At 38.8% G+C, this 24,620-nt stretch overlaps 1 protein-coding gene across 1 annotated transcript in view; it reads left to right on the top strand.

Moving 5' to 3' along the window:
• Window positions 1–24,620, top strand: part of EFHC2 (EF-hand domain containing 2) — a 52,160-nt gene that overhangs the window by 16,149 nt on the left and 11,391 nt on the right. The window contains exons 5-11 of the mRNA XM_082752948.1: window positions 29–139; window positions 443–581; window positions 8,805–8,970; window positions 10,048–10,190; window positions 15,156–15,352; window positions 19,364–19,497; window positions 24,381–24,578. Of these exons, the coding sequence (XP_082609074.1) occupies window positions 29–139; window positions 443–581; window positions 8,805–8,970; window positions 10,048–10,190; window positions 15,156–15,352; window positions 19,364–19,497; window positions 24,381–24,578 (1,088 nt within the window). The remainder of the gene's footprint in view (window positions 1–28; window positions 140–442; window positions 582–8,804; window positions 8,971–10,047; window positions 10,191–15,155; window positions 15,353–19,363; window positions 19,498–24,380; window positions 24,579–24,620) is intronic.

The following is a 24,620-nucleotide window of genomic DNA, read 5'->3' as shown; positions in this document are numbered from 1 at the left end:
TCTTAACAGCCTGTCTCCTTCCTTGCAGTATGCTCCAACCGGGTTGTATCAGCCGGGCACAATCACTGCTCGCACTGTTCTCAACGTGTTTGGAAATTTAGTGGGAAACAGAGGCCGTTACATTCTGGATAATCGTAAGGTCAGATATTATTGAACACCTCAAGCAGCGGAATGTCCTTGTAGTAGTTTTTGTAACTTCTGTTGTTGTTATCCTCTACAACAAGGAGAGTTTATAAAATAGTGTTGACACTGGAGAGTAGCTCAAATCAAAACTACTGAGGTTTAATGTGAAGGTGAGGTACCTTAGCATGGAGTGCAAATGAAGTATGAAGATTATATTTTTATATTTTAAAGCACACACACTAAATGACCTGGATTTTAAGAAAAGTTGTATGATTCTGGATTTATAGAGTTGCTATATAAATGTTCCCAATTTTATTAGACAGGAGCAGTGCATCAGGAATTTTACAAAGACAGTGACCTGAAAATAGGGGAAGTAATTAATGTTTGGGGAAGGAAGATATTACTCTGTGATTGTGATGAATTCACTAAAGATTATTACAGAACAAAGTATGGAATCGGTAAGTAGTGATACTTATCCTTTCCTTACAAGCATTTTTATACCTCTGAGTTTGACAGAACTGTCATTGAATTTTATTACTGACAAAACTTGTTCATTAAAACCTTTAGCAATAATAATCTGTTGTAGGCTGTGAACAGCAAAGCGGTAATTTTTCAGGTGATCCAGAAGTGCTTTCTTGTATGTTGCTCTGCTGAAAAACAATACATAATGTACATGTTCTGTTCGTAACTGCCTCTATTTTAAAACTAGAATGACAAAATAGTCATATGAATAGACTACCATTTCTTCTCCTCTACTTCCCCATCCCATTCCAATAGCCATGTTTGCAGTCAGAAGATAATAAAGAGCAAGCGGTGAGTGGGTGAGTAGGCTCAATTATTCCCCATTATACTATGTTTCATTTTATATGGATGTCACAATTGTCACATAATAAGATTTCCTGACACAACAGTAGTAGTCTATTACATTATTGTTTTTTACAGTGTTGTTTTATGTATTCTGAACCATCAGAGTATTTATTCTGTGAGGTTTCAGTGCTGAATTCTGGAAGCATTTAGCAACTATGTCCATAATGAAAAATCATTTTGGAAATGTATAACAATAGGGTCTTTTGCTTATCTATATCTGAATTCCCTTAGTCGGACTTGCTAACGGTTCTATTGTAGACATCTTTCTGCAAAAATAACTTAATTTCTGGCAGTTTATTCATTCAATAAATATAGCTAAGTGTCTGACTGTTCAGGGATGATTGAAAGAATCCTACTGTGGTCTTTCTCTGACATTGAGAAACAAAATACATGGGTAGACTATTTCTTTTAGCTTGACTTATGATCTGATAGGATGCAGTGTTTAGATCAGGGCCTCTTTGCTGCATTGAGGGAATTAGATAATGTAGTGCTGCCATTGCAATGCTAAATTTCATAATTGGCAAAAGATGTTTCATAACTTTTTAAATAATAGCTTCGAATGTCTGTGCCAAAATAAATCTCTTCGTACACCTAGCCAGTGTGTGAAGAAGCCACGTTCAATAACCATAGTATTATCTATAATAACAATGAGTCTAACGCTGGAGATGCAAAACAGGGGCTTCTTGCCTCATAATTTTTTCAGCCAAGACCGCTGCCTCTGTTTGGCAGCCGTATCAGCTGTCTGAGTGAAATATCCTGGAAGAGTGAATGGGGATTTCTTGTTCACAGCAGAGTGATAAATGAAATGCAGCTGACCATTCTGTATCAACCAAGCAGCGCTACCAAGTGTTACACAAACCCAAAGGCCCTTCCTCTGCTATAATGCTGGCTCATGAGTTACTGGTTATGGCTCTGGATATTACAGTTAGGTGCTTTGCAAGTTAGGAGAAGTCAGAAATTGCTGATATGAAGAGTTATTGAAAATTGGGACTGTAGGTGATCTAGTCCTTTCCCTTTGTTTTGAGGCAGGACAGTGTATATTAGACAGTCACTGACTGATATTTGTATAGCCTTTCATCAACATCCTCCAGCGGGGGAGATTTATCTGCCTCCTGAGGTATCTTGTCTTAAATTCATAGTTAGAAAAGATGCTTAATAACTACTCTGAAGCTGGTTTGTGTAAACCTAGAGAGTAACATTTTTTGCCTTATCTTTGCTGGACATGGAGAACAACTGATCAATATCCTCTCTTATAAAAACCTTGTACTTATTTTATCTATTCCAATACACCATCCCATGCTGTTTGGGGAAACCCAATTCTTTCAGTGTCTCCATAGTCCATTCATCTTTTTCTGTGATCTTTTTTTTTTTTTTCAGTGCTCCCTCTAGATTTTCTGTCTCCTCAATATGTGACATAAAAAGACATGCACTAGCTGAGACTTTCACAACACTGCATAGTGTTTTGCACATAACTTTAAAGATATATGGTGGCAGAGAGTGAGGCTAACAAAAAATAAAAATAAAAAAATCAGTCTTGATGATGCCTGTCGTGTTCACAGAAAATACACACTTTCTAAGAGCTAAGAGATTCTCATGATTTGCTGTGAAATTATTTCTTGTTTTCCCCATCAGGGTTAAAGAAAATGTTGGCACGATTTTTTAGTTAGTAGGATCTTAGCTTAGGGATAGTAGGATCCCTTAGCTTAGGGATATGGTTTAGTGGGGACTGCTAGCGTTAGGTCAGAGGTTGGACTCGATGATCTTGAGGTCTCTTCCAGCCTAGAAATTCTGTGTGATTCTGTGTGTGTGATCTGGGAGTGGAATCAGGGTAGTTTTTTGTCTTAGAAGCAGTTAGATTTCAAGGGTAGAAGAGATGGCCCTTTATTCTTAGTGTGTTACCGATTTTGTTTGCTTCTGGTGGACATACAAGGTACTCAGTGGGCTTGATCCCACAAAGTGCCCAACATTCTGTCCCAGTCCAATTAAACACTGAAACATACTTAATTGCAGTTTGAACCCGGAGAGACCATTTACTTGGGTAAGAGTAAGCAAGAGGATAAATGAGTTCTTACATCAAGGCGCACTTCTCAGCACCTTGCAGCATCAATCCAGCTGTTTGTTATTGTGTTTTCACGTTACTCCCCTTTCAATTTATACTCTTCTGCCAAAGTCATTAAAGAGGCCGACATTTATTTTTGACTCTGCAGTTTCAGCATCAGTTGCTTGCCAATGGAATTTGCCCTTTAGGAGAATTAAGGGCAGTTTGGATTTCCCTTGAAGTGCATGATTATGGTATCTGATGTATTTCCAATGTTGTTTCTGCCTGTTTTGCTCTTCGTACTGTTTGTGAAAAGTGAAGGAGAGCTTTTCCATGGGTAAACATGGCTAATGCCCTTCAGTAGGAAGCTAATGCCATTACTGTCATGTAACAGTGCTGTGAATTCAAGGAAAAAATAGCTTAATGCATGATACTATCTGTCTAGATCTGTTAGTGAAGCTGAAGAGAAGGAGGAAAATATTCTATAGCCATGTGTTGTGGCCAACATATAGATGTTGTGGTCACTCAGCTGAAACGTGAAATACACTGAAGTGCAATGGTGGGAAGCTGATACTCGCTCTTCTAACCAAATACAGTATCTCAGCACTGAGTTGAGTATAAATCGTCCTTTCTTAAACAACAGAATGTTCCTTCAGGAACAAAACCAGTGAAATCTGGTTTCCTGCTGATTTTTATTCAACGTCCCAGCACCTCCCAGGCCTGCCTGTTACGCCTTCTCGTGGCACCCTGTGATCCCTCTCATGTCCCAGTTCTCCTCGCCCTCCCACCCCCTCATTTCTCAGGCTCCCTCTCTGACCTGCTGCCTGGGCAGAGCAGCGTGAGCGGCTGGCCAGTACTTGTGTGCTTTTGGCCAGGCAGCTGCTGCTGGATAACAGCTGACTTCTTGCTTTTCCCTCAGTGGGGGCATTAAAGCCTGCTGCCAATTTTCAGTGAACTCGTTGGAGATCAGAATCTCTCCGGCGTCTAACCTCTCCATTAAGTGTGGTTGAGGCTGAGCTGCGGGATCTAAATATACACAGGGAGTGCTACAGGCATTTGCAGATGCCTTTTTTTTTTCCCTCAGGTAACCGGAATAATCTTGAAGTAGAACTCTCTAAGAGGAGATTTTCTTTGAAGCAAAACAAACACTCTCATGTTTTAGCTGCACACATGATTTTGCAAAGACTGGATTTGCTTTCATTGCTGCATGTAAACGTTGTGAAGATGTTGGTTCTGCTTTCTTATTTTACCTAAATCGTGAAACATTCATGAAAACCAAGTGTCGGCTGTTTCTTATACCTCTTATGTATAAGGAACATCATGTTAGCAATGTCAGCTCCCCAGGTTAACTCCACCTCCTCTGTTGTCCAAGGCTAGTGGGATTTCTCTCTCCTGTCCCTGGCTGTAATGCTTAGATGTGACTGTCCTGTTCCTCTGAAGGTAGAATTTCTTGCCTGCCAGTTATATGCTGATATTCAATATGGTTATCACTGTGATCCAAAATATATATCACTTTACTCTTCCTTGAAATGTGTTTTTATCTAACATGTGAGGGTTTTCCTACGGTTCATCAGCTGAGGGCAGAAGGTAATCTTACAGTGTATATTATGATCTCACAATGTCTATTGAAACTGAAAGCAGACAAAATCTCATTCAAGCCAGCTTAATGCTGCCTCTGTGGCAACAAATCATTTTTGAGGAATTTAGTTTTTCTTACTGAGAAGGCTGTGTCATCCTCAAATTGTATGCCAAAGAGCCTGGATTTGGTTTTGGTTCTTGGTGTTTCCTGTGCTTGTTCAACTCACTCAGGTTTTGATGCCATGAGAAAAAGTTAGTAGTGTGTGATAAATATTTGATATACTAGGTGAAATAAACACCACAGTGGCAGCACCTCTCCTGCTGGGTATCAACTGAGGCAGTGATAAGGGGTGAAACAGTCCATGGGGAAAATATCTCTACTATTCTTTCTGGAACTAGAAATTTGTAACCCAAGACTTTCAATTTACCCGCTACCCGCTGTAAATTCACATTGAAAATGTTACAGCCTAGAAGAAAAGAGCATTGATTTCTTTTCCAGAATGGATGTAAGTCATTTTCTTAAGAAACAGTGATAACCTTGAGAGGGGTGCATTTTGTGTGTAAGTGCAAGTTGTCTGTCTGATACTACGCTCATGGTGCATGGCAGGGCAAAGATGAAAACAGTCTGGAACGTGTTCATAGCTCTTAGTCTAATGCACCTTCCTGGCTGTTCAAGAGTTGCAGAAACAAGTTTTTAACTAGTCTGCTAAACTGTGTTTCTCTATGTAAAATTCTTTCTGAATTTCCTCGTTCACAGGAGAGAATCTGCATACATAAGCCTTTAAAATCATGGAAGCTGTAGGTGGCACAAGACTAGATGTTTGCATTATTTTCTTTAGTGAATCTGAATGAAGCAAGATTGTTTTACGCTGGGGAAAGGATGAGAAACAAAGCACTGAATTTCTCTCTGGATTTAGTTTACCCCATGCTTGGGTTGGGATTGTTTAACATACTCTCTGGGACTAACACAATATTCCTCTTAATTTGTAGTTTCCTTTCAGTTTATCCGTCTAATTTTCATCAATACATCCTCAAATACATGTAAAGGGAAATGCTTTAGCGTTTCTTAACAAATGCCTTATGCATGAGTGTTAATGTGCATATACTGTGACCTGCATGTAAATGCATTTGCTTGTCTTTAAAGTTTACAGTTTCAACTGGACGTCCTGCCTTTCCAAACAGTGTTGGCAGGCAGCGTGTTATTTAGAGCTGCACGAAGTGGAGTTTCTGTTTTCTGCTAAAAACATGGTGTTCCCAGCATCTAGCCCTCGAGGGGGGAAATATTAATGCAGCTTAACATAGCGCGTAATAAAAAATACTGTTTAGATTTCTAAATAACATGAGGTTATGAGCCAATCAGGAGAGCTGGCTTACCGACGTCCTGCAACTGCCTGAAGAGACTTGGGAGGTGGTAAAGGAGCCGGCTGCAGTCTGACACAGCTGAAAGCCATTGCATTTCTTTGCATCACGCCTTATTAGTACGGCTGCATTGCCTACGGATCACAGCTTTTATTGCTGCCCTCATGCCACCCGAGCAAGAGAAGCGAGTGACACTGGGTGGCTCTCCCTGTCCCATCTGCCGCACACGCACTAGGTGGCACTGTTGGAGTGCAAGAGTGATCTTCGTCGAGGTTTCGGGTTTGTGCATGTGCCACATCCCAGAAGAAAACCTGTATTATGAAACCAACATGTATATATTTTGTATATGTTTCTGTTGGTAACTACATGGGTAGTTTTGGAGTAACTCAACATGCGCCAACTTGGCATGCAGAATCAATATCAGTGGGTGTTGCTTTTATTTTCTGTCTCAATATGTTGATTTACATACATAACATTTATCGTACCAAGAGCTGCATGTATAGGTTACATAACCTGGCACACTGAGAATGTCTTGAGAAGCAGTTTTGTCACAACCAGTATTGAGAAAATCGTATTTTGCTGCATGTTTACACATACGTTTATTGTTTGCCTCTGAAGCTTTGAAAATTTCTGAGTGGAATTTTGCATATGGGCTTGGCCTTTGTACTTCAGAGTGACAGAAAGGGCACACATAGTTTTCATGGAAAAAAAAAAAAGTTGATGTTTTTGCAACCCCCTTGTCTCCTGATTCAGGGAAAGATATTGGAATTTCCATTAGACCATATTGTAACAGGTAAAGGCCAAAGAAAATCACATTGTGTTTCAAGTTCAAGAAAAACTCTGGCATCTGAATTCTTTTTGTATTTTTCAGATTCATACTGCTGCTAGGCAAGTCAGAGTTTAAAAGAGTAGGTTGCTTTGATCTGCTGATATATTTCTGTTTAAAACATTTTAATAACAAACCACTTCAGAAAACATTTAAAGCAACACCAGTTTTATCATTCCCCTCGATTGTACTGAAATCCAAGCTACAAGTGTAAGTTTTTAATCTCTCTTGAGTTCTCTGTTGCAAATTTAAGTTTTAGAGAAAAAACAACTTTATTTTGTGGGTTGAAGTTTAATACACTGGTCAGTTAACATCACTCTTTGCCTGCTGGGCTGCAAATTGTGATCCGGCTTCCTCTCCAGTTTACCCCACGTGTTTATCCTACACTTGGGAGCCTGGGTAGCTCTTGGTTCCTTGGGGCAGCGCCTCTGGCCAGCCCAGGCGTGGAGGTGGCACTGCTCCACCTGGGCAGCGCTGCACTGGCTGGACCACAGCAAGCTCTCCAACCTTCTCATTGCACCCGTGCTGGGGCAGAAAAGGCCCTGCAGGTTGTGGTGGGCACCAGAGCTGTGGTAGCATGGACAGCAACTGTCTGAAAATCAAGGAAGGTGACTATCCCTCTCTGCTCTGCTCTCGTTGCACCTCATCAAGATAATGTGTTCTCTTTTGTGTTGGCCAGTACAGGAAAGGCATGGAGCAGCCAAGGTGAGTTTGGGGGAAGCCTTACGATGGTCAGGGTGGAGGAGCAGCCAAGGGATCATGGTTCCTCAGCCTGGGGAACAGACACAGGGCACAAACAGCCACCTGTACCCAACCATGGAGATATTGCTGGCAGGAGGGCATGAGACAATGGGCATAAATGGTAAATCAGGGAGGGTCAGAGTGAGTATTAAAAAAATTCCCCTCCAAGGTCAGCTGGGCCCAGGGCAGGCTGCACAGGCTCCATCTGGGGATGTTTCGTGCCCCACCTGGACATAGCCCTGAGCAGCCTGGTCCAGCCTGGGGCTGACCCTGTCCTGAGTAGGAGACCACGCTCCTGAGGTCTCATCCAGCCTGATTTGTACTGTGGTCCTTCGATTTATGGCTTCATTTGCTTCAAGTCTGCCCATCTGTTTTCCTCCATCTATCAGTTACTTTTCTCTTCTCGCCTTTTCCATTTTCCATTCACTATATTTAACCAGAAGACTCTGTATTTACTCTGTTGAATTTTTATGGAGACCTCATTGGAAGCTGGAAGTTGTGTTGTGAAGCAGCTCAGGGAAGGAATAAGGGGCCAAATGGAGCAGCAAGGTTTTCACCAATACAGGATTAAGGAGGGTCCTTATTGCAGCAGGGCTTTTGGGGGCAACACATATGGGAAGTGAACGCAGGCTGTGTGTCTGGGGTAGGTCAGGACTGTTCATCACTGTGAAAAAAGTTTTGAGAGTGGGGAAAATGAGTGAAAACGAACCTTCCCCAACTCTGGATGAAGTTGAGATGTGGACTGAAGCTATTGGCGTCAGCGTACCAAGATGTACATAAACTTTAAAAATTCTTCTCATATATGCATGATATGAGCAATGAATAAAATTTTATTTATTTATGTATTTATTTTCCTCCTGGGATAAGCAGAGGGCAAGAAACTCATAAGCCAAGTATTTACTCATTAATCTGGTCTCAAAGGATAAAACTAAAAAAAGAAATTTAGAATTGCTAATTTATTGTTCTATCCCATTTTGAAGCTACATCTGTCATTTCTTTTGCCTGTGTGTGTTAACGGTTTTTGTAAAACATTTTAAGATTATAGGTAAAATTCTGCAACCCATGAAGAAACAATAATTTCGCTGTTGGTTTCTGTGGTCTTTTTCTGCTCTGTAGCAGTAGGAGGGATCCTGGTTTGACTTTGATTAGTGCTCTGTTACAGAAATAGGCAGAAATAAATACAGAAATAAGTATTCATGCTGGAAGTTTAAATCCTTAGTAGAATGGCTTCATAAGCACAATAATAAATAACTCTTGCTGTCTTTGTTGCAGAGGATTTCACACCAGTTCCATATAAAACTCTACCACCACCAAAACCAGAAAAAACGTTTCCACCATATACTGGATTTGGTTCTGAAGAAGATTCGTTATGCTCCTGTAAGGGTCTGCTTCCCAAGCCTCCTCAAAAAGATTTCAAGAAATTCCTGGAGAAAGACAGGTATTTTGAAGAAAAATAATTCTTTTTTTTGTTGTTATTTATTTTTGTGAAGGCAACGGATGTTAAATGCAGATATCTTTTTTTTTTTTTTTTTTTTTTTTTGGCAAAATATGGAGTTCATGTGAGTTTTAAGGGACAGGTGCATGAGGACTAGTTTACTGACATGGAACTCCAATTTTCTCGGACCTCAGCAAAAGTCTTCAGTGGCAGTTTCATGGAAGTAGTAGTCCAGGAATTAGTCAGGAATTTTGAATGCTACAGCAGTCCAACACTGATTTGTTTTTTTCTGTCTGACTTTCTTGCGTTTGCTTTGTTCTCTGCTACAACAATATTTTAAAGCATTAACCCTTTACTTTCCGTAATGAAATGCCTTGTCAGGCAATGGTTGTTAGGGCCAAAGTGGAAACGTGGCTATGTGGCACAGCACTGGGAAGGATGGCAGGAAGTCATTCTGTAACTCAGAGAGGTAGGGGAGCCTTGGCTAAGTGGATTCCTGTGGGGGAGATTAGCATATTTCTGTGAAGACCACAAAACAGCAAATTGATGTGCTAGAGAAACAGTAACCACATGTAAAACCTCCATAAAAAAAAAGAAAGCTATTAGGAAAAGACTCGGTAGTGCATACAATGGTACTGTACATCATGTAAAACATAACGAATATCCAACTAGTAAGATCATCTGATAGGCCTGATTTCATGGAGGTAGGTCCTCGTATGTATTGCCATTCAGAGTTTTATTCGAAAATATACATGTTAAATACATTTTTCCTCTATAAATGCTCTGGAAAGAAACTTGAAGCTTCATTTGCAACTGAATTTGAATACAAATTCATTTCAGAGCTTTGGCAGAGAAGCAATTTTCCCTGAAAATAATTCCTTTCTATCTGGCTGAGTCTTGTTGGTTCAGTTAATTTAAGCTGAAAATTATTTTTTTAGAAAAATAGGGAACCTTATGCCATTTCCCTCCTTGGTCCAGGAAAAACACAATTAATATATTTTTAAAATCTCAGGGGAATGCATCTCTAAGTGTTGAAAACTTTTCTCACACTCTGTTTTTAATTTCTTACATCTTTTTTAGAAATGGTCTGGAAAGTAACATACTGCGCTTTCTTGCGAAACTTGTTACGGATAGTCCTGTCGACAAGGATCGGAAATTCATTATTTGCTACTTCCTGAGTGATGACACCATTTCAGTCTATGAATATACACAGCGAAACTCAGGTAAGCTTGCAGTCAGTCTCAGTTGCCCTGCTCATTTGATTACAGTTTACAGTAAACATTGTGGCTGGAGTCAGCACTAGCAGAAGCAGGGATGTGGCTTTTTAAATGCACTGGGAATTACATCAGCAGCTCTTCTGCATTATCTTGCATAGCTGTATGTCATAATAATTTATAATCTTCATCGCTCAGAATAATGCTGTTCATGGTATGACAGCACTTCACAATGTCCTTTGGGAACTGGAAGTTTAATGTATTAGGACTTTTATTACATTTTAATTTGCAAATTTGGCCTTTAAGCATTTGCTTTTGTTGTAGATAACATACAGGAATTGTATTGTAATTGATGTGAAAAAGGAACAGGAAATTTAAGACATAAAGAATGAAAGAGTAAATCGTTTGTTTTGCAAGGCAGTGTTATGGTGTTATGACACCTATATAACATCCTTCATATAGAATCAGCTCACGAAAGCAAAGCTGCTGTGACAACTTTTAATATGCATTATCATTAATCATGCAGTGTTGAGCATCTAAAGAGTGAATGTTGCCCTGTGGTACAAGAGTGTGTGTGTGTTTGTGTGTATGTTTTTGGCACAGCACTGGGAAGGATGGCAGGAAGTCATGCTGTAACTCAGAGAGATGGGGGAGCCTTGGCTACGTGGATTTCTGTTGGAGAGATGAGCCTATTTCTGTGAAGACCACAAAACATCTGTAGCAACAGTTTCACATTAGTTAACATCCAGAAGAGCTCTGGCTGCTCTCAAGATGTGCAGTTGAAGGGCTGATTGCTGTCAGCCTCTGATAAAATCCTTGGGAGAAAAAAGTCAGGAAGTCGTATTCTCTCAAAGATGAGACAAAAACAGTAATAGAAGTTTTCCTTAGTTACCTTGTAAAGCTCTTGTGGAACCTCCTGACTGGCTCTTCTGATACTGTCTGAATTGTTCTCTACCACCTTCTTGGCACAGAGAGCCTTAGTTTGTTATTTCAGGTACACTCTGCGATGGTGACCAGCTCACTGCACTTAGTGGTACCTGCTTTGTGCCCTGAGAGGGGGTACAGCTCACTGTCCACAGCAAAGACTGTCTCAGGGAAGGCTCTTCATTCTCCTTAGCTCCAGCCTCTGGTGGCAGCAGTTGACTTTGCTAAGGTTCAGTTATCCAGCTTGTAGTTAAGGGCTGAGTGTCCTTGCATCCTTACTTCTAAGCCTTTACTAAAAACGTTTTTTTTTTTTTTTTTTAATATTAATCCATGTCAGACCTGTGATGAACATCACATTAGTGAAAAGTGAAGGTGTGGTGAATATGTAGATCCTTCTGTATTCCTAGACAACTTTTTCTATGCCAGTGGTGCTACTGAGTCATTTAGGGTGCCCTCTCTCAGGCAAGACCTGAGCCTTTTCAATGCAAGGAACTTCTGAAGGCATATTTGCTTGTATCAAACTATATTATGAATGCATAAACAGAGACCCCACCAACCATCTGAATACAAGCAGTACTCTGAGGAATGTTTTGAAAATGTGCAGAGCCCTTGAATAGGCTTCACTGACCTTTCACAGGTAGCCCTGCTCAAAAGTAGCTTAAAGATCTAACACTACTTTATGGCAGCAGTGTCCTATCATTGTTATTTAACTACTTTTCTTCCATGCAGTAGCTTTTAATCTATACAACTTCTTTTATACAGCTAAAGATATACACACATGTATGTGTATTTGTTAAGTGATGCTGCCGAGAGGCTCAAGAGCAGCTCAGTTCTGCACTAGAGCATGACATGTTTGATTGGCTTACTTTATGTCTGGAGACACAAAGGATGCTAAGGGTACAGCTGCACTGTTAAATTGAGGCCAGGGAAGAGTTTGAACCTTGGATCCCTGTCATCTGTATTGCCTGTCAGTCACTCTGGATTCTCCTTTGCACCATTCCAACTAGACAAGGCCCCACAGAGCCCAGGGCCCCTCCTGGAGGATGCTTAGCTCCAGAAAACCGACCTGCAAGGCAGTGAGGACAAGGCTGCATCAGGTTTGGCTCGCTCCACCCTTATCGGTTATCTAATACTGTCCCAGGAGGTTTTGCACACTCAAAAACCCTTCCCAGGCTCTTCTGCCACACCCAGGTGCTGCAAGACATGCCCTTGGTTTTCTGCTGTAAAACACTGCTCCTTTAGACCACAGCACAGCCCTTGCATACCTCCAAGCAGTTTGAACACACAAAAGTGCTATCTGTGTCTTAAGACCCCAAGTTTATCACATAGGACCCGGAGCAGACCCACGCACTGTGCAGTGCAGCTGTGGTGAGTCACTCGGGTTGGCAGCAGCGTGGTTACAAGGTCAGAGATTACTCCCTGGCTTCCTTTTATTTTGGAGTAAGAATATATGCTAGGTTTGCAGCTGGGGCCCCATTAGTTATTGCTAGTTGAACAGAGCATGAAACTGTAAATGAGCAAGTTTGCACACCAAGAGTAAGAACTGCCTTCAAACACGTATGAAAGGCAAGTGCCAGCAAATTGGTTTTCAACTTTCCTGGGTTGTTAAGGAGGATGGAGAAGCTGCCTGTTTCAGAGAGGGCAGAAAGATGAACTATGTGGAAGGATATGACTAAGAAGTGCCCTCTGGAGCATTTAGTGATAGCAGCCGTGAGGGGGCAGGGTAAGAAATAGAGATGAAGGGATAGAGCAGAAAGAGGTCTGGGACTGCAGAAGTTTCTTTGTTCCCATTTCCTTCCTTTATTCCTTCTGCTTTCCTCTTCCCTCATTTTAGTCACATCTGAAGGAGGAGAGACCAAGTTTCTTTGAGGTTAAGGATGAGAAGGCTTTGCAGAGGTCAGGTATGAGAGGCTAGGAAAAAGGGTAAGGCGTGCAAAATGGGAGTGAGAGGAACATTCTTGTGAGGAGCAGAAGTGCTGTTGAATTGAACAGGGTGTGAGAAGAGTAAGGCTGGACACTGCTTAGAAAGTGAATGAGTTAAAATGGTAAATGGCTCCCAGAATAACATTTTGGCCAGTGCACAGGTTCAAATGGCTATCTCTTCCTGTTTTATTTGTGTGAGTTGGTACACACTGGCAAATAAAAATGTTTCAGACCTCAGTTGCTCTTGCTTTTCTAAGTTCAGGGACCAGAAGGTTGCTGAGAAGTACTTCATACTATTAGTAATAGTGTGAAACTCTAATTGAAATACACAGGGTTGGACATCTTGAAGCACTTGTTGAGGTAGGGGTCAAAGCAAGAAAACTTTGGCTCCCCATGTAGGAGATCACAACCCCTTTTTTACCCCAGACCAAACTAGCAGCTGTACAAACACCTGCAAAGTCTGATCTGATCTTAATGGAAGAGGGTCTTTGGTTGTGGTGTTTATTTTGTGCTTTGAGCCCGACTCTTGTAGATTTCCATCAAAACTTCTCATCAGGTTTCAATGTAAAATCTCTAACCTAATGAGTTTTTTTGGGGGGTTGTTTTTCTTTATACCACTTGAAATGTACTCACCCGTAATATTTAAAAAACAATTATCAGACAGAGGTATTAAGGTAAGTTTACAATCCAAATGCGCAGTTGCAGGGAAATCAGAGACAGGAGTGAAATTTCAGTCTTACAGTGATCGATTTTGTTTAAATATTGCAAACAGTTGCCAGGATTTTACAATGTAAAATTTCATATTTGTTTTAATAGCTAGGTAAAAAGGAATGTGTTAAGATTAGAGTTACATTAGTGATTGGAATCGTTTTTTGATTTAAGCTAGACCTGACCATTACCCTAGAGTATTTTTTTGTCTTTTGCCTTTATGGTACAAGTAAAGCAATTAAGTAAGACATCTGATCCAAACTCTGGTTTAATAAGTAGTTTGGGTTTCACATTCATTTATAATTTTGACTATAAATGACATTTTATTACACTGTTCATCAGCCTTTTATTGGACTTGCATCACTACCTAATATGTAAAACATCATTAAATGTGACTGAAGTATGCTTTTTGGCTTTTGGCTTGGAAGCTCAAATATAAACAGGAAACAAACCCCAGGCACTCCAGAGTTGTTGTAGGACACATACCCTGATGAAACTAAACATGTGACAGACTGTTTTCTAGAAAGCTTGGTAAATGTGATGTAATCTTGTGGTGCACCAGAAGATATTAATGGAAAGAAAAATGTTCCTTTTAGTATCTTACATACCCTTGAGCACAATGTACAGTTTCCAGTGGCATGAATAAAATCATTATAATGTGAGAAGAAATAATGTGACATACTGTGCTCAGAAAGGAAATAACAGATCACAGGTAAGTTGCGTTGGCAGAAGAGTATGTAGAAGATAGTGTCGTGTCACTCCTGCCTTTTTCATATTCAAAAGCCCTTAAAAGCAAGTTAGAATTACAGTGTACCAGAATTCGTGATCTTAGTAGGACTGTATTATACTAAGTTGTGGATTTTTTTAAAAATTTTTATTTTTTTACTTTAACAGTTCAAGGATAATTGCCTGGATCTTGCATTTTGCATCTTACTTTTCTCACGGGTCAGTCCCAAGGCTGGCAGCAGGGTTATGGGAACCATTTGAAGAGGCAAATTTCTCTCACACTTTAGAGAAAAGAAAAAAGGGAAGGTGTTTGGCAGGCATTCAGATGAGACATGTCACAGAATATGCACAGTGTAACTGTTGCTGTGGACACTGGTAGAGGCTGTTCTTTTAGCAATGAGAAGGAGGGAGGCACACATTTTGAAACAAGAAACTCAAGGATGAAAACTAATACATAAATATAAACTGACTGGTTTGGAGTCGTTTTTTTGGTTTATTTTATTTTATTTTATTTTATTTTATTTTATTTTATTTTATTTTATTTTATTTTATTTTATTTTATTTTATTTTATTTTATTTTATTTTATTTTATTTTATTTTATTTTATTTTATTTTATTTTATTTTATTTTATTTTATTTTATTTTTTCCCTGAGCAAAGCCACTATTAATTATTTACAATTCTATTCCCATAGGGATACTCGGTGGGAAGTTTTTGGAAAGAGGTCGCATTAAGAAGCCTGGGCAGGAGCTCTTTAAGAGTGAGCCATCTGAATACTTCAAGGCTCAGGATCTGTTTGTTGGAGCCAGAGTTTGTTTCCATGGCCACAACTTTCTTTTGGTAGATGCTGATGAGTACACTATCAACTATATGGAGAAGCATGCAAATGAGGTGAAGCAGACTCTTGTTATTTTCTGTTGGCTTTAAGAACTATATCTTATCTATATTATATTTGTCAGAATTGGTTATACCTAATTTCTTCACCCAAAGTTCATGGCCCAGTGCTCTGTCTCTAGCAGTGGATGTAGGAGATGCTAGCTAGGGAGAGCTTTAGAATCTTACTGATGAGAATTTCCTAATTTGATTTATTTGTGTTCATACATATTTATTTTACTGAACATTTCCATTTTAATATTAGAAATTCAAATCACAGTCAGGAATTCAGGCTTACAGTTTGTACCAAGTTTCACTGTCTTTTAGAGTTGCCTGCAGAGGGGAGAGCAGTAATAAAGAAAGAGCTGGACTGCTTCTGTTTATGTGTACATTTTGCTACCAGTCATTACACAGGTGTTTGGTAAAAAGCCCTCATTCACAAAAACCTGAAATATATCCAATAGGAAGAAATGGATTGTCCTCCAGCAATTGCCACAAAAGTCAAAAAACAAACAGATACAGGGATGGAAAATCAAAAGAAAGAAGAGTGCCAGAGCATTTTCTGGGATTTTATGTTCATTTGGTAAAAAATGCAGATTTTTTTTTTAAATGATGAACTTCGTGCTGAAATATTTGAAAAAAATTACCCCAGTTTACTTGGGAATTCCTATTGTGTGCAGTCCCGAACCAGTTGGTTTGAGATGCATCTTAACAATGCAGCAGCTCAGGAGCTAAGGCATTTCAGCATCCCAATCCCTCTTCTGATAGTTGTTTCAGCACCATATGATCTTGAACATCGCCCTTCGGACTAGAAAGTGTTTTGAAGCCTTTGGAGCACTGTATATGCTTCATAGCTCGTGGTGGGGTCACAGCCTGAATTGTGCCTTCAACAGATCTTCTGCAGAGCTGCCCATTACTAATTACTTGTTAGAATATCCAGGAGGCTTTATCGAGCTATGAGATGATGTTCTCTGCCTTTTAATCCAGACCCTTTGTGGGTGGGGAAGGGAGAAGGTTTAGTGCAGGTTTTAGCTGTTCCCTAACTGCTGGCTCACCGCAGTGAGTGAACCTGCAGGATTCCCCACATGCCAGTAGACCTAGCGCAGTCTTGGGGACTGAGATTGTCATCTTGCCATCACTGTGCTGCCAAGGTAGAGGTAAATTCAGTCTGACTCTACATTATTGCCTTTTGGCCACACGTGCTCTGCTGAAAATAGCAGAACGCAGCGCGGTTCCTTTGCAGCGTGGAGTCAGCACCACCCTGCCTTCCCTGAAGTAATGAGGAAGGTCTGCAAATGCTTGTTGATGTAAAATGTTACGACTGCTAAATGCTTTAAGCAATAAAATACAAAGCTATATACATTATGTTTTCTTACTGCTGGACAGTTTTTACTCCTGGTAGAATAAAAATCAAAGCTATTCTCCAAAATGCAGTCTGCATCATTAGGTTGTAAATGGTCTTTGGAACTGCTGTTTGCATTGATTGTCTTCAAGCAAATAAATGCAATCGTAGTTTTCCAGACTGAATGATTGTATATTACCAAAATAAAATCTGCAAAATGGGAAGAAACAGCACTAAAAACACTTATCTGAAGTGAATTTTGAAATGTTCTTTGCATAGTGAAGAGTTCAAAACAGCTGGTAGAAAAAAACATTTTATTCTCCCAAGGACAGATGTTTTATTCAGATCCTTTGGCAACAGTTCCAGAAGTAAGGATACACCTTGTTTACCTCAGTTCATTGGCTATGCATACTCAACCCACAACAACTTCAGCAATTATCAGAGAAAAGCAGAGACAGAAGATGGTTAGAAGAGGGGAAAAATATTATTTTTCAGTTATTTCTAGCATTAGAAATCTTTTTCCTTCTGAATCAACAGAGGTTTCCTTTTGGCACAATACATCAGTACCTTTTCTGAACACTGGTGAAAGAAACGTAGACGGAATATTTTTCTTTTGGAAAATGAGATACATTTTCTGTTTCAAAGATGTATTTGTTGTATTGCACTTAAATTAAGGGGCAAAAAGAAATCAATGAATCTTTTTGTTTTGATCACAGCCTGCAATGAAAGTAACTTGAAGAATCTAATTTTCAAAACATTTCAACCCTTAGTTTCTTTTCCAATTTGATGAAAAAAGATGTATCTGGAAACCTTGAATTTGCTTCTGAACAGAACATTTGCATTGTGCACAGCTCTAATGGTATTATCAAGGTCTGAAGAGGGTTCTTTCAAACAAGGCATTGCTGTGCCTCCTTGGAAATGGATTCATCAACTCTGAAGCAGTTTCAGTTGCTTAAACTTCGTAGTCTTCTGTGGCACAGGCACGAAGGTTGATTTTACTTGCATTGAATCCAACATAATGAAGTCTGACTCAGGCATAAGCAAGACAACCAAACAAAACTAGATTGTGACTACTGAAATGTCAACAGCTACAAGAGAAGTGGGGAAAGACGTTTAGATGTAGAGCTTAGGGATATGGTTTAGTGGAGGGCTGTTAGCGTTAGGTTGGAGGTTGGACTCGATGACCTTGAGGTCTCTTCCAACCTAGAAAATTCTGTGATTCTGTGATTCTGTGAAATTGAGTGAGGAGTTATCACCAAGCTACTCGGATACTAGATGTTTACATAGCTGTTTGCAATATATAGTTCAGAAAAAAAGATGTAAAAGCAACTGCTTTGACAATGTAAAGGGCAGTTTTTTAAGTAGCCAGGACACTTTGCCCATCTGTAAATACTCTGCAGATCTATTCCAAGTGCCCAACCTTTTCATAATCTCTGTTCCTTTCTTTTTCAGTAAAAGGCTGTGGCCTTATGGCCCAGACAATAAAGTCTTGGCAAGAGGACTGAAAAAGTTGCTGTCTCTAAGTCTTTTTGATTGCTGGTCAAGCTGCTCCACACTACTGGCTTGTGTGGCATTGCATGCCAGTGTTGTACTTGGAGCAGTTTTTGCATATGCAGCGGCAGTCTTCTCTAAATTTGAGCGCGTTACCCACAACCACTGATTTATTAATTAAATGTGGATCAGTTTATACTGCTCTGGCAGTGCCAAAAGGACTTCCAATACTTCAAATACTTTTCTAGATCTCTTTGAACAGATACAATTCTGTGAACAGACTTTAGCATGATAGGGAACGAGGCCTCATCTCTTCTGTGATAAAGTCCTCAATACGAGTCATACCAAATTTTAAGTGATTGCGTGTTAAAAGTACACTTCTTACTGGAAGAAATGAGAGAAAACTATTTTCAGACCATTCATTGTGCTTTATAACGGAGGTAGAGCATGATAGATGTAAGGGCATATCTGATATTAATATCTGGACTCAGCTGCAGTTTAATGACTAAATACATAGATTTTAATGGTAAAGGTGAACATAGCAAATAAATCTTTGGTAGAGCTCTTACACAGCAATCTGACTATAAGGTGAAAGCCTAAGTGCTCCATTTCTATTTATCTGAATTCAATTTTATTTTAATGGTCTATTTAGGAAGAAATAAGCATTCTTGTTACATGACAGGGAAAATTGTTTCCTAAATGATTTCCAATCTGCTAATTCTGAGTATGTTTTACATAATATGAATGAGCTTATCTGTTGGAACAGTTGATCAGAGCCAATGATGAAAAGATTAGTTTTAACCTGGTAAAATTTATTAATTGAGAATTCAGTCACATGCACCAACACAAAATGAGGGCAAAGTTATTAGATCTAGAATTCAAATGTTATTGCTTCAGTTTTAACAATACAATGCTTGAAGCAAAAGTGAATGCCCTTTCATGTGTCTGCAATAAGCTCTCTGAGAGTGCATGATCTGATGATTTTTGTTTTCTTATTTAATTCTCGGTAGAAAGTAAGTTTTTTTCAGTAGGAAGCTTCCCTCCAGACTTAACATGTTGCAGATTTATGCATTTGAAATGAAACAGTGAAGAAACTAACAGTTCAGCATTGCCCTGCATCCTGATAACTCTTGCTGTTACATAAGTTGCATAGTGCTTTTCTCTTTTGTCTCTGTGTTCTATTTTCCTTTGTTAAGTTCTCTGTGGCTGATACTGGTTTCATCCTCAAGAAACTGAAAGACATAGCTGAACCTCGTTCACGAGAAATCAGACAGGTGTTTGCAGCCACAGACCCGGAGCATACCAAGGTGATCGCGTATGAGCCTTTCAGGTAAGACAGTGGGTTTTGATTTTTAATAATTAGTTGAGGCACGTTCCCCCAGAAAGTATAGGGTGTAAATTACTATTGATACCTTTTGCACATGTTATCTGACAAATGGTGTATGCTTCTTTACATTTACTTGGAGACTTTGTGGGAAAGAAGGCGAACCCATGCCCGGGAAAAACAGAAATGAGAGAGCTTTTCAAGTAATCTGGAAAACACAACTAAAATCTGTCTACTTTTTATGGAGCTGGCACAGGGCATTATGAAGACGGGCAAGTAAGTAGTAATATATTAACCAAAGGATAAAGAAAAGCCCATCCTGAGAGAGTGAAACAAATTAATTGTAGTTTTGAAATTCAAGAAAGAAGGTTTGAGTTGCCTTCTGAAATGGTGTTATTTGGGTTTTGAATCATTGATAAATGAATGATTGGTAAATGAATGAATCATTGATAAATAAACCAAGGTATACTGAAATTACAGGATACAGTGATAAGCATCTTGAAAACATACTGGAAAGCAGTAGTGAGAGCAATGCTTATTAATGATGTGGAACAGAGGAGGAGATTTTACCTAGAAACATCTTGTTCTTCACGGTGGTAATAAACTATATATTTAGGAACTGTCATAATAACTAAAGTGCGTAAGTAGATGTATATTGCATGGAATGTCATCCCTATAGAAATGTTAACCAATGCAGAAAAATCCTTGTGAAATATCTCAGAGGAAATATAGATCTGAAGAAGGTTTTTCCAGTGATTCAAAGTGAAAGTAGTGACAGATGAAAACAAGATGGTATTCAAAAACCAAAAAAGCGTGTTTAAAAAGTAGGATTCAATCTAAGAGAAGCCAGAGCTAGTGGAAGTTTTTGGTCAAAACATTCCTAAACTCCTTGATGTTTTACTCAACAAAAGCAAGATTTTGAATTGTTAACTGCATTAAGAGGGAAAATGTTATTTCTAGAGTAAGAAGAGTAGAAAATTGAAAGTTCATGTGTATGTGGAGAAGCTTTATGGCACTTGTAAAAGGGTTTTAATTTACATGTCAAGTAACTGTTTAAAATCGAACAATTATGGTTTTAATTAAAATTATGAAATAATTTGCAAAATTGTCTTCTTACATGTACTAAGAGCAGATCAAGGCTTCAGAACATTTGCATGACAAAACTGGTGGAGCACACTTTTAGAAGGGTCGATTGTGCTTTCCATGTTTACAGCAGGTTTTTTTTTTTTTTAATTTATTTTATCAAGCAGAGGTTCGGTTGCACGTAATTTAATTACAGCCCAGCTGTATAATTTAGGTTGGTGCTATTTCTTGGCATGTATGGAGGCACTTGGTTTCAGCTATAAAAATACAGTAGCTCTCTCCATGAGCAAGACAAAAAACAGGGGAATCCACATAATGATGTTTTTTAGCCTCAGTGCTCACATAGGCCAGTCTGAGCACCTACTAATGGTCCACATCCCTCCTCTGGTGGGACCTAAGGTGGTTTAACAGGAATCATTCACACACTGCCACAGGAAGGATTTGCCTCTAAGGCAAATTTGACTTCCTTGCTTTATAGTGAAGAGTAGATTTTGTTTCTGTTCATATTTAATGGGTTTCTTTTTTTTTTATTATTATCTTTTACTTTCTTTTTTTAAAATCCACATATTTTAGGAAAGAAACATTTTTAATGACAAAGGCAAGAGAGCCCTTCTTTGCATCTATGATAAATCACAGATATTTTTCTACAAAAAGAATATGTATTTCTCCTTCAATTTTATATTTTTCATGTTTACATCACTGCTTATTTTAAATCTGTCATGGCATTTCATGACTAAAACTCACTACAAATGATTATTTTTAATACAGGCAATTATCTGTGTGACAGCTTCAACCAGCGTAATAATCCTCTTATCTTAAATACAGCTAAAGCTTTGCTGTGCTCTAAATTTTGCAGTTCAGGTTTCTTCCGTTCTACCTGTATAATTTCATACAAGTTAAATTTAAAAATACACCTGTAAGTATGATGTAGTGAAGCAGAATTATAATTATACAATTTACTTGAAGTATTCTCAAAACCCACATCAATGGGACATCATCCAGGAAATAAATATATGGTGCGTACAGAAGCAATCCCCAATGCTATCGTTAGAACTATTGAAAGCTTTGTTAAAGAGAGAGGAAGAGAAAATAACTATAACTTAGAAGTCTGTATATCACATGGTTCTATCCAGACTGCTTTTTCTCAGAAGCTGCTGGCAAGACCATTTGCTGTTAGAAACAAAGAACCATGTGAGTTTAGCAAAGATGCCTATCTTTAATTTAGCTTGAGAAATAGCTCTCTTAAGCAGTTAATTATTATTTGTTCTTTCTCTACCAAATTCAGATTGCAATCTCTATTATTCTTCTGGAACAACAACAACAAAAAAAAAGATAACTAACTTGTGGGAACAATAGTTGCAGCTTGTTTATTTTTGTCGGGAAGAGTTTAGTTGTATTCAATGTGTGAATCTTGGGTCTCACTTGTTAGTCCCTAGAAATCACAAGAAAATTCCTTAATTCCCAAATGAGACAATTTTCTGTAGAGTTTTGATGACTTAATTGTCACCAACTGGCTTGAAAAAAGGAAAGACTTAAAAAATCCTGACAGTGGAAAATTTCATGCCATGTGTGGAAATCCAGCCTGTGGATTTCGTGTTCACATGGGTAAAGCTAGCTATATACTTTCAGCTTTGCCAACCCAAGCATTTAGTGTCAGTCTTACAAGACAATACTATTTCATGTTTGCAGTAATACCGAAAAAAGAGGATCTGATTTTGACTGGATCTCTGAATGCTGCTACAACATAAATAATAATATTCAGTGCGTGTGGTAAGATAATATTACTAAATGGACCAAGTTTTGGTCATTGAGCTTGCATAAACTCAAAATAAGGTTTGATACTGTCATCAGCTCAACTTTTCCTTATATTTATCTCCTGTCTTTGCAAATATCTTGCTTATTTATTTAATGCAAAAGAAATTTAATACAAAAGAATACAAGAAATCTTGCTTATTTATTTAATACAAAAACAACAAACAAACAAACAAACAAAACAAACAACGAAAAAACAGCGGTTTAGTCATTGTAGACACCGTATGGTGTTTAGTATCCTTTTTTGAATAGCTGTGTGAGTGCAATCCTATTCTCTGTAGCAATATCTTCATTTGAGCAGGGCCACACAAGCTTCTGAGACAAAGAGAGTGAAAATTTATATTTGTTAATAAAGTTTTCTAATTTGAAGGGGTACTAAATTTCTGTGCTTTCAGTTCAGATGCGGATGCTAAAAGATCCACTGTCAGAATTGTTCAGGAATTTAACTGCTCTTCAGCCAGCCATTTGAGTCTCGCGTCTGATCTTTTTCTATCACTAACAATTTCTTCCATTTCTTTGCAAGGATTAGTGATCCTTGAAATTGCATCACAGTGATGCAGTACCCTCAAGTGTGCCATAAGGTACAGGTCTAGCTGCAGAAGCCATTATGGTGAAGTTTATTCCTAGTGCAGTTTATCCAGTTGCATCATAAATAGGTAATCTAATTTTGATTGAGACACACAGGCCGATGTTCGTGCTTGTTGTTAAAAGATCCTGCTGATTATGTATTCACCTGAAACAGATTTGGAATCATAATGCCAAGGTATAGTTACACTAATCCAGGTTTGTCTGCCAAGTGCTCTTGTAGCTATTGAGGTAAACTACAGTTCAGTTTTCACAGGAAAGCTGGAAGCCTCCTACATTTGCTTGCTACTGGCATTTTTCTTCCTTCCTGTTGTGTCAACACACAGGACATAGTAGGAGGAACTCTGTAATCACTGGAGGTGGCGCAATCCCTAATGCAAAGCTTGTACCATCTTCTCACTCAGTCCTTTTCTTCCCTCTCCCAAAAATATAAACCAAAGTTTTACGTATAACAAAACTATAATTTAGTCTCAGTGCTTGTTTCCATTTGCTGGTATACAATAAGTGTCTTCAGGAGCTTACCCTAAAATTACTCCAGTACTATTACCAGCAACAAATCCTTGATATTAACAGGAATGATTAGTCATTCAATGCCAGTACTGGCCCATCAGATGGATCTTAGGAACATTTCTTCTTCTTTGGGTTGGGCTGGTTCGTCTGAGCAGCACAGGCAACCTTGGGAGAGCGCATCTCAGACTTCCCTGTGGGATCTGATTCCCCACTGACAGTACCCAAGCATCAGCTGGTCTTGCTGCTGTGTCCTTTATTTCTTTGTTGTCAGGAGGGCTTGTGATTACAAGTTGGGTATAATTTTCTGCCCTTTCTGTGTGGCTGATTTGTGTTTCCCTTCCCCCAGCTTTTCCATGAAAGCTGCCCAACAGGGCCAGTTTTCACAGTGATTTGTGGAGTGTGGCTTGACGCTTGATTAATACCATCATTCTCTGTTGGTATCTTCTGCCCCACTTCTCTTCCGATGATGTTTTATGCAACTGCTGTATGCACTTTGTGCTTATAGATAATTAATCATACATTGCAGAATACAAAATACAATTAGGAACAAAACAGGATAATAGCCTGTATAATTCACTGTATTGTTGGACAAAGCTAATCTCTACTAATGTTCCATGCTAGTACAGCATTTCCAGGTAAAAGGTTTCTATAATGATTATGTGTTTTGTTATGAGTAGTCAACTACAGAGGAAACATGGACATCTTCCAAAAGTTAAGAGTTCAGGTACTTCCCGTTAAACCTCCTTGAACAGACCTGGATTTCAAATTTAACTGAATGCTTTCTTTAAAGATTGTAAATAAATACAGCATTTTAATACTTGTTTTCACAGAAATTTAGCAATTATTAACTTTTTAACTATTTTACTTGAACTAATGTAGTCTGTTGTTTTTGTAAACAGAAATTTGATAGTCAGTATCACTGATGGAGCATTTTCAGAACATGAAATTATGACTATTGGGCGCTATTACGGTGTGAAAGAAGAATATGAAACAGACCTCCACCTCCTCCTTGCAGTGGCTCAAGAACAACTGAAGAAAAATAGCTTTGAGAATTTTGGACAACTGTCTGCAGTATTTGTATACAATGATCGTGAAAAGTAAGTTTCCTCTATTTATCCTAGGCTGCTTTCTGGTAAACT

This window comes from Aythya marila (genome assembly GCF_965140915.1).
Source record: "Aythya marila genome assembly, chromosome: 1".
NCBI lineage: Eukaryota > Metazoa > Chordata > Aves > Anseriformes > Anatidae > Aythya > Aythya marila.
The sequence above is the reverse complement of the archived record's forward strand: the minus strand, read 5'-3'. Positions and strand labels throughout refer to the sequence as shown.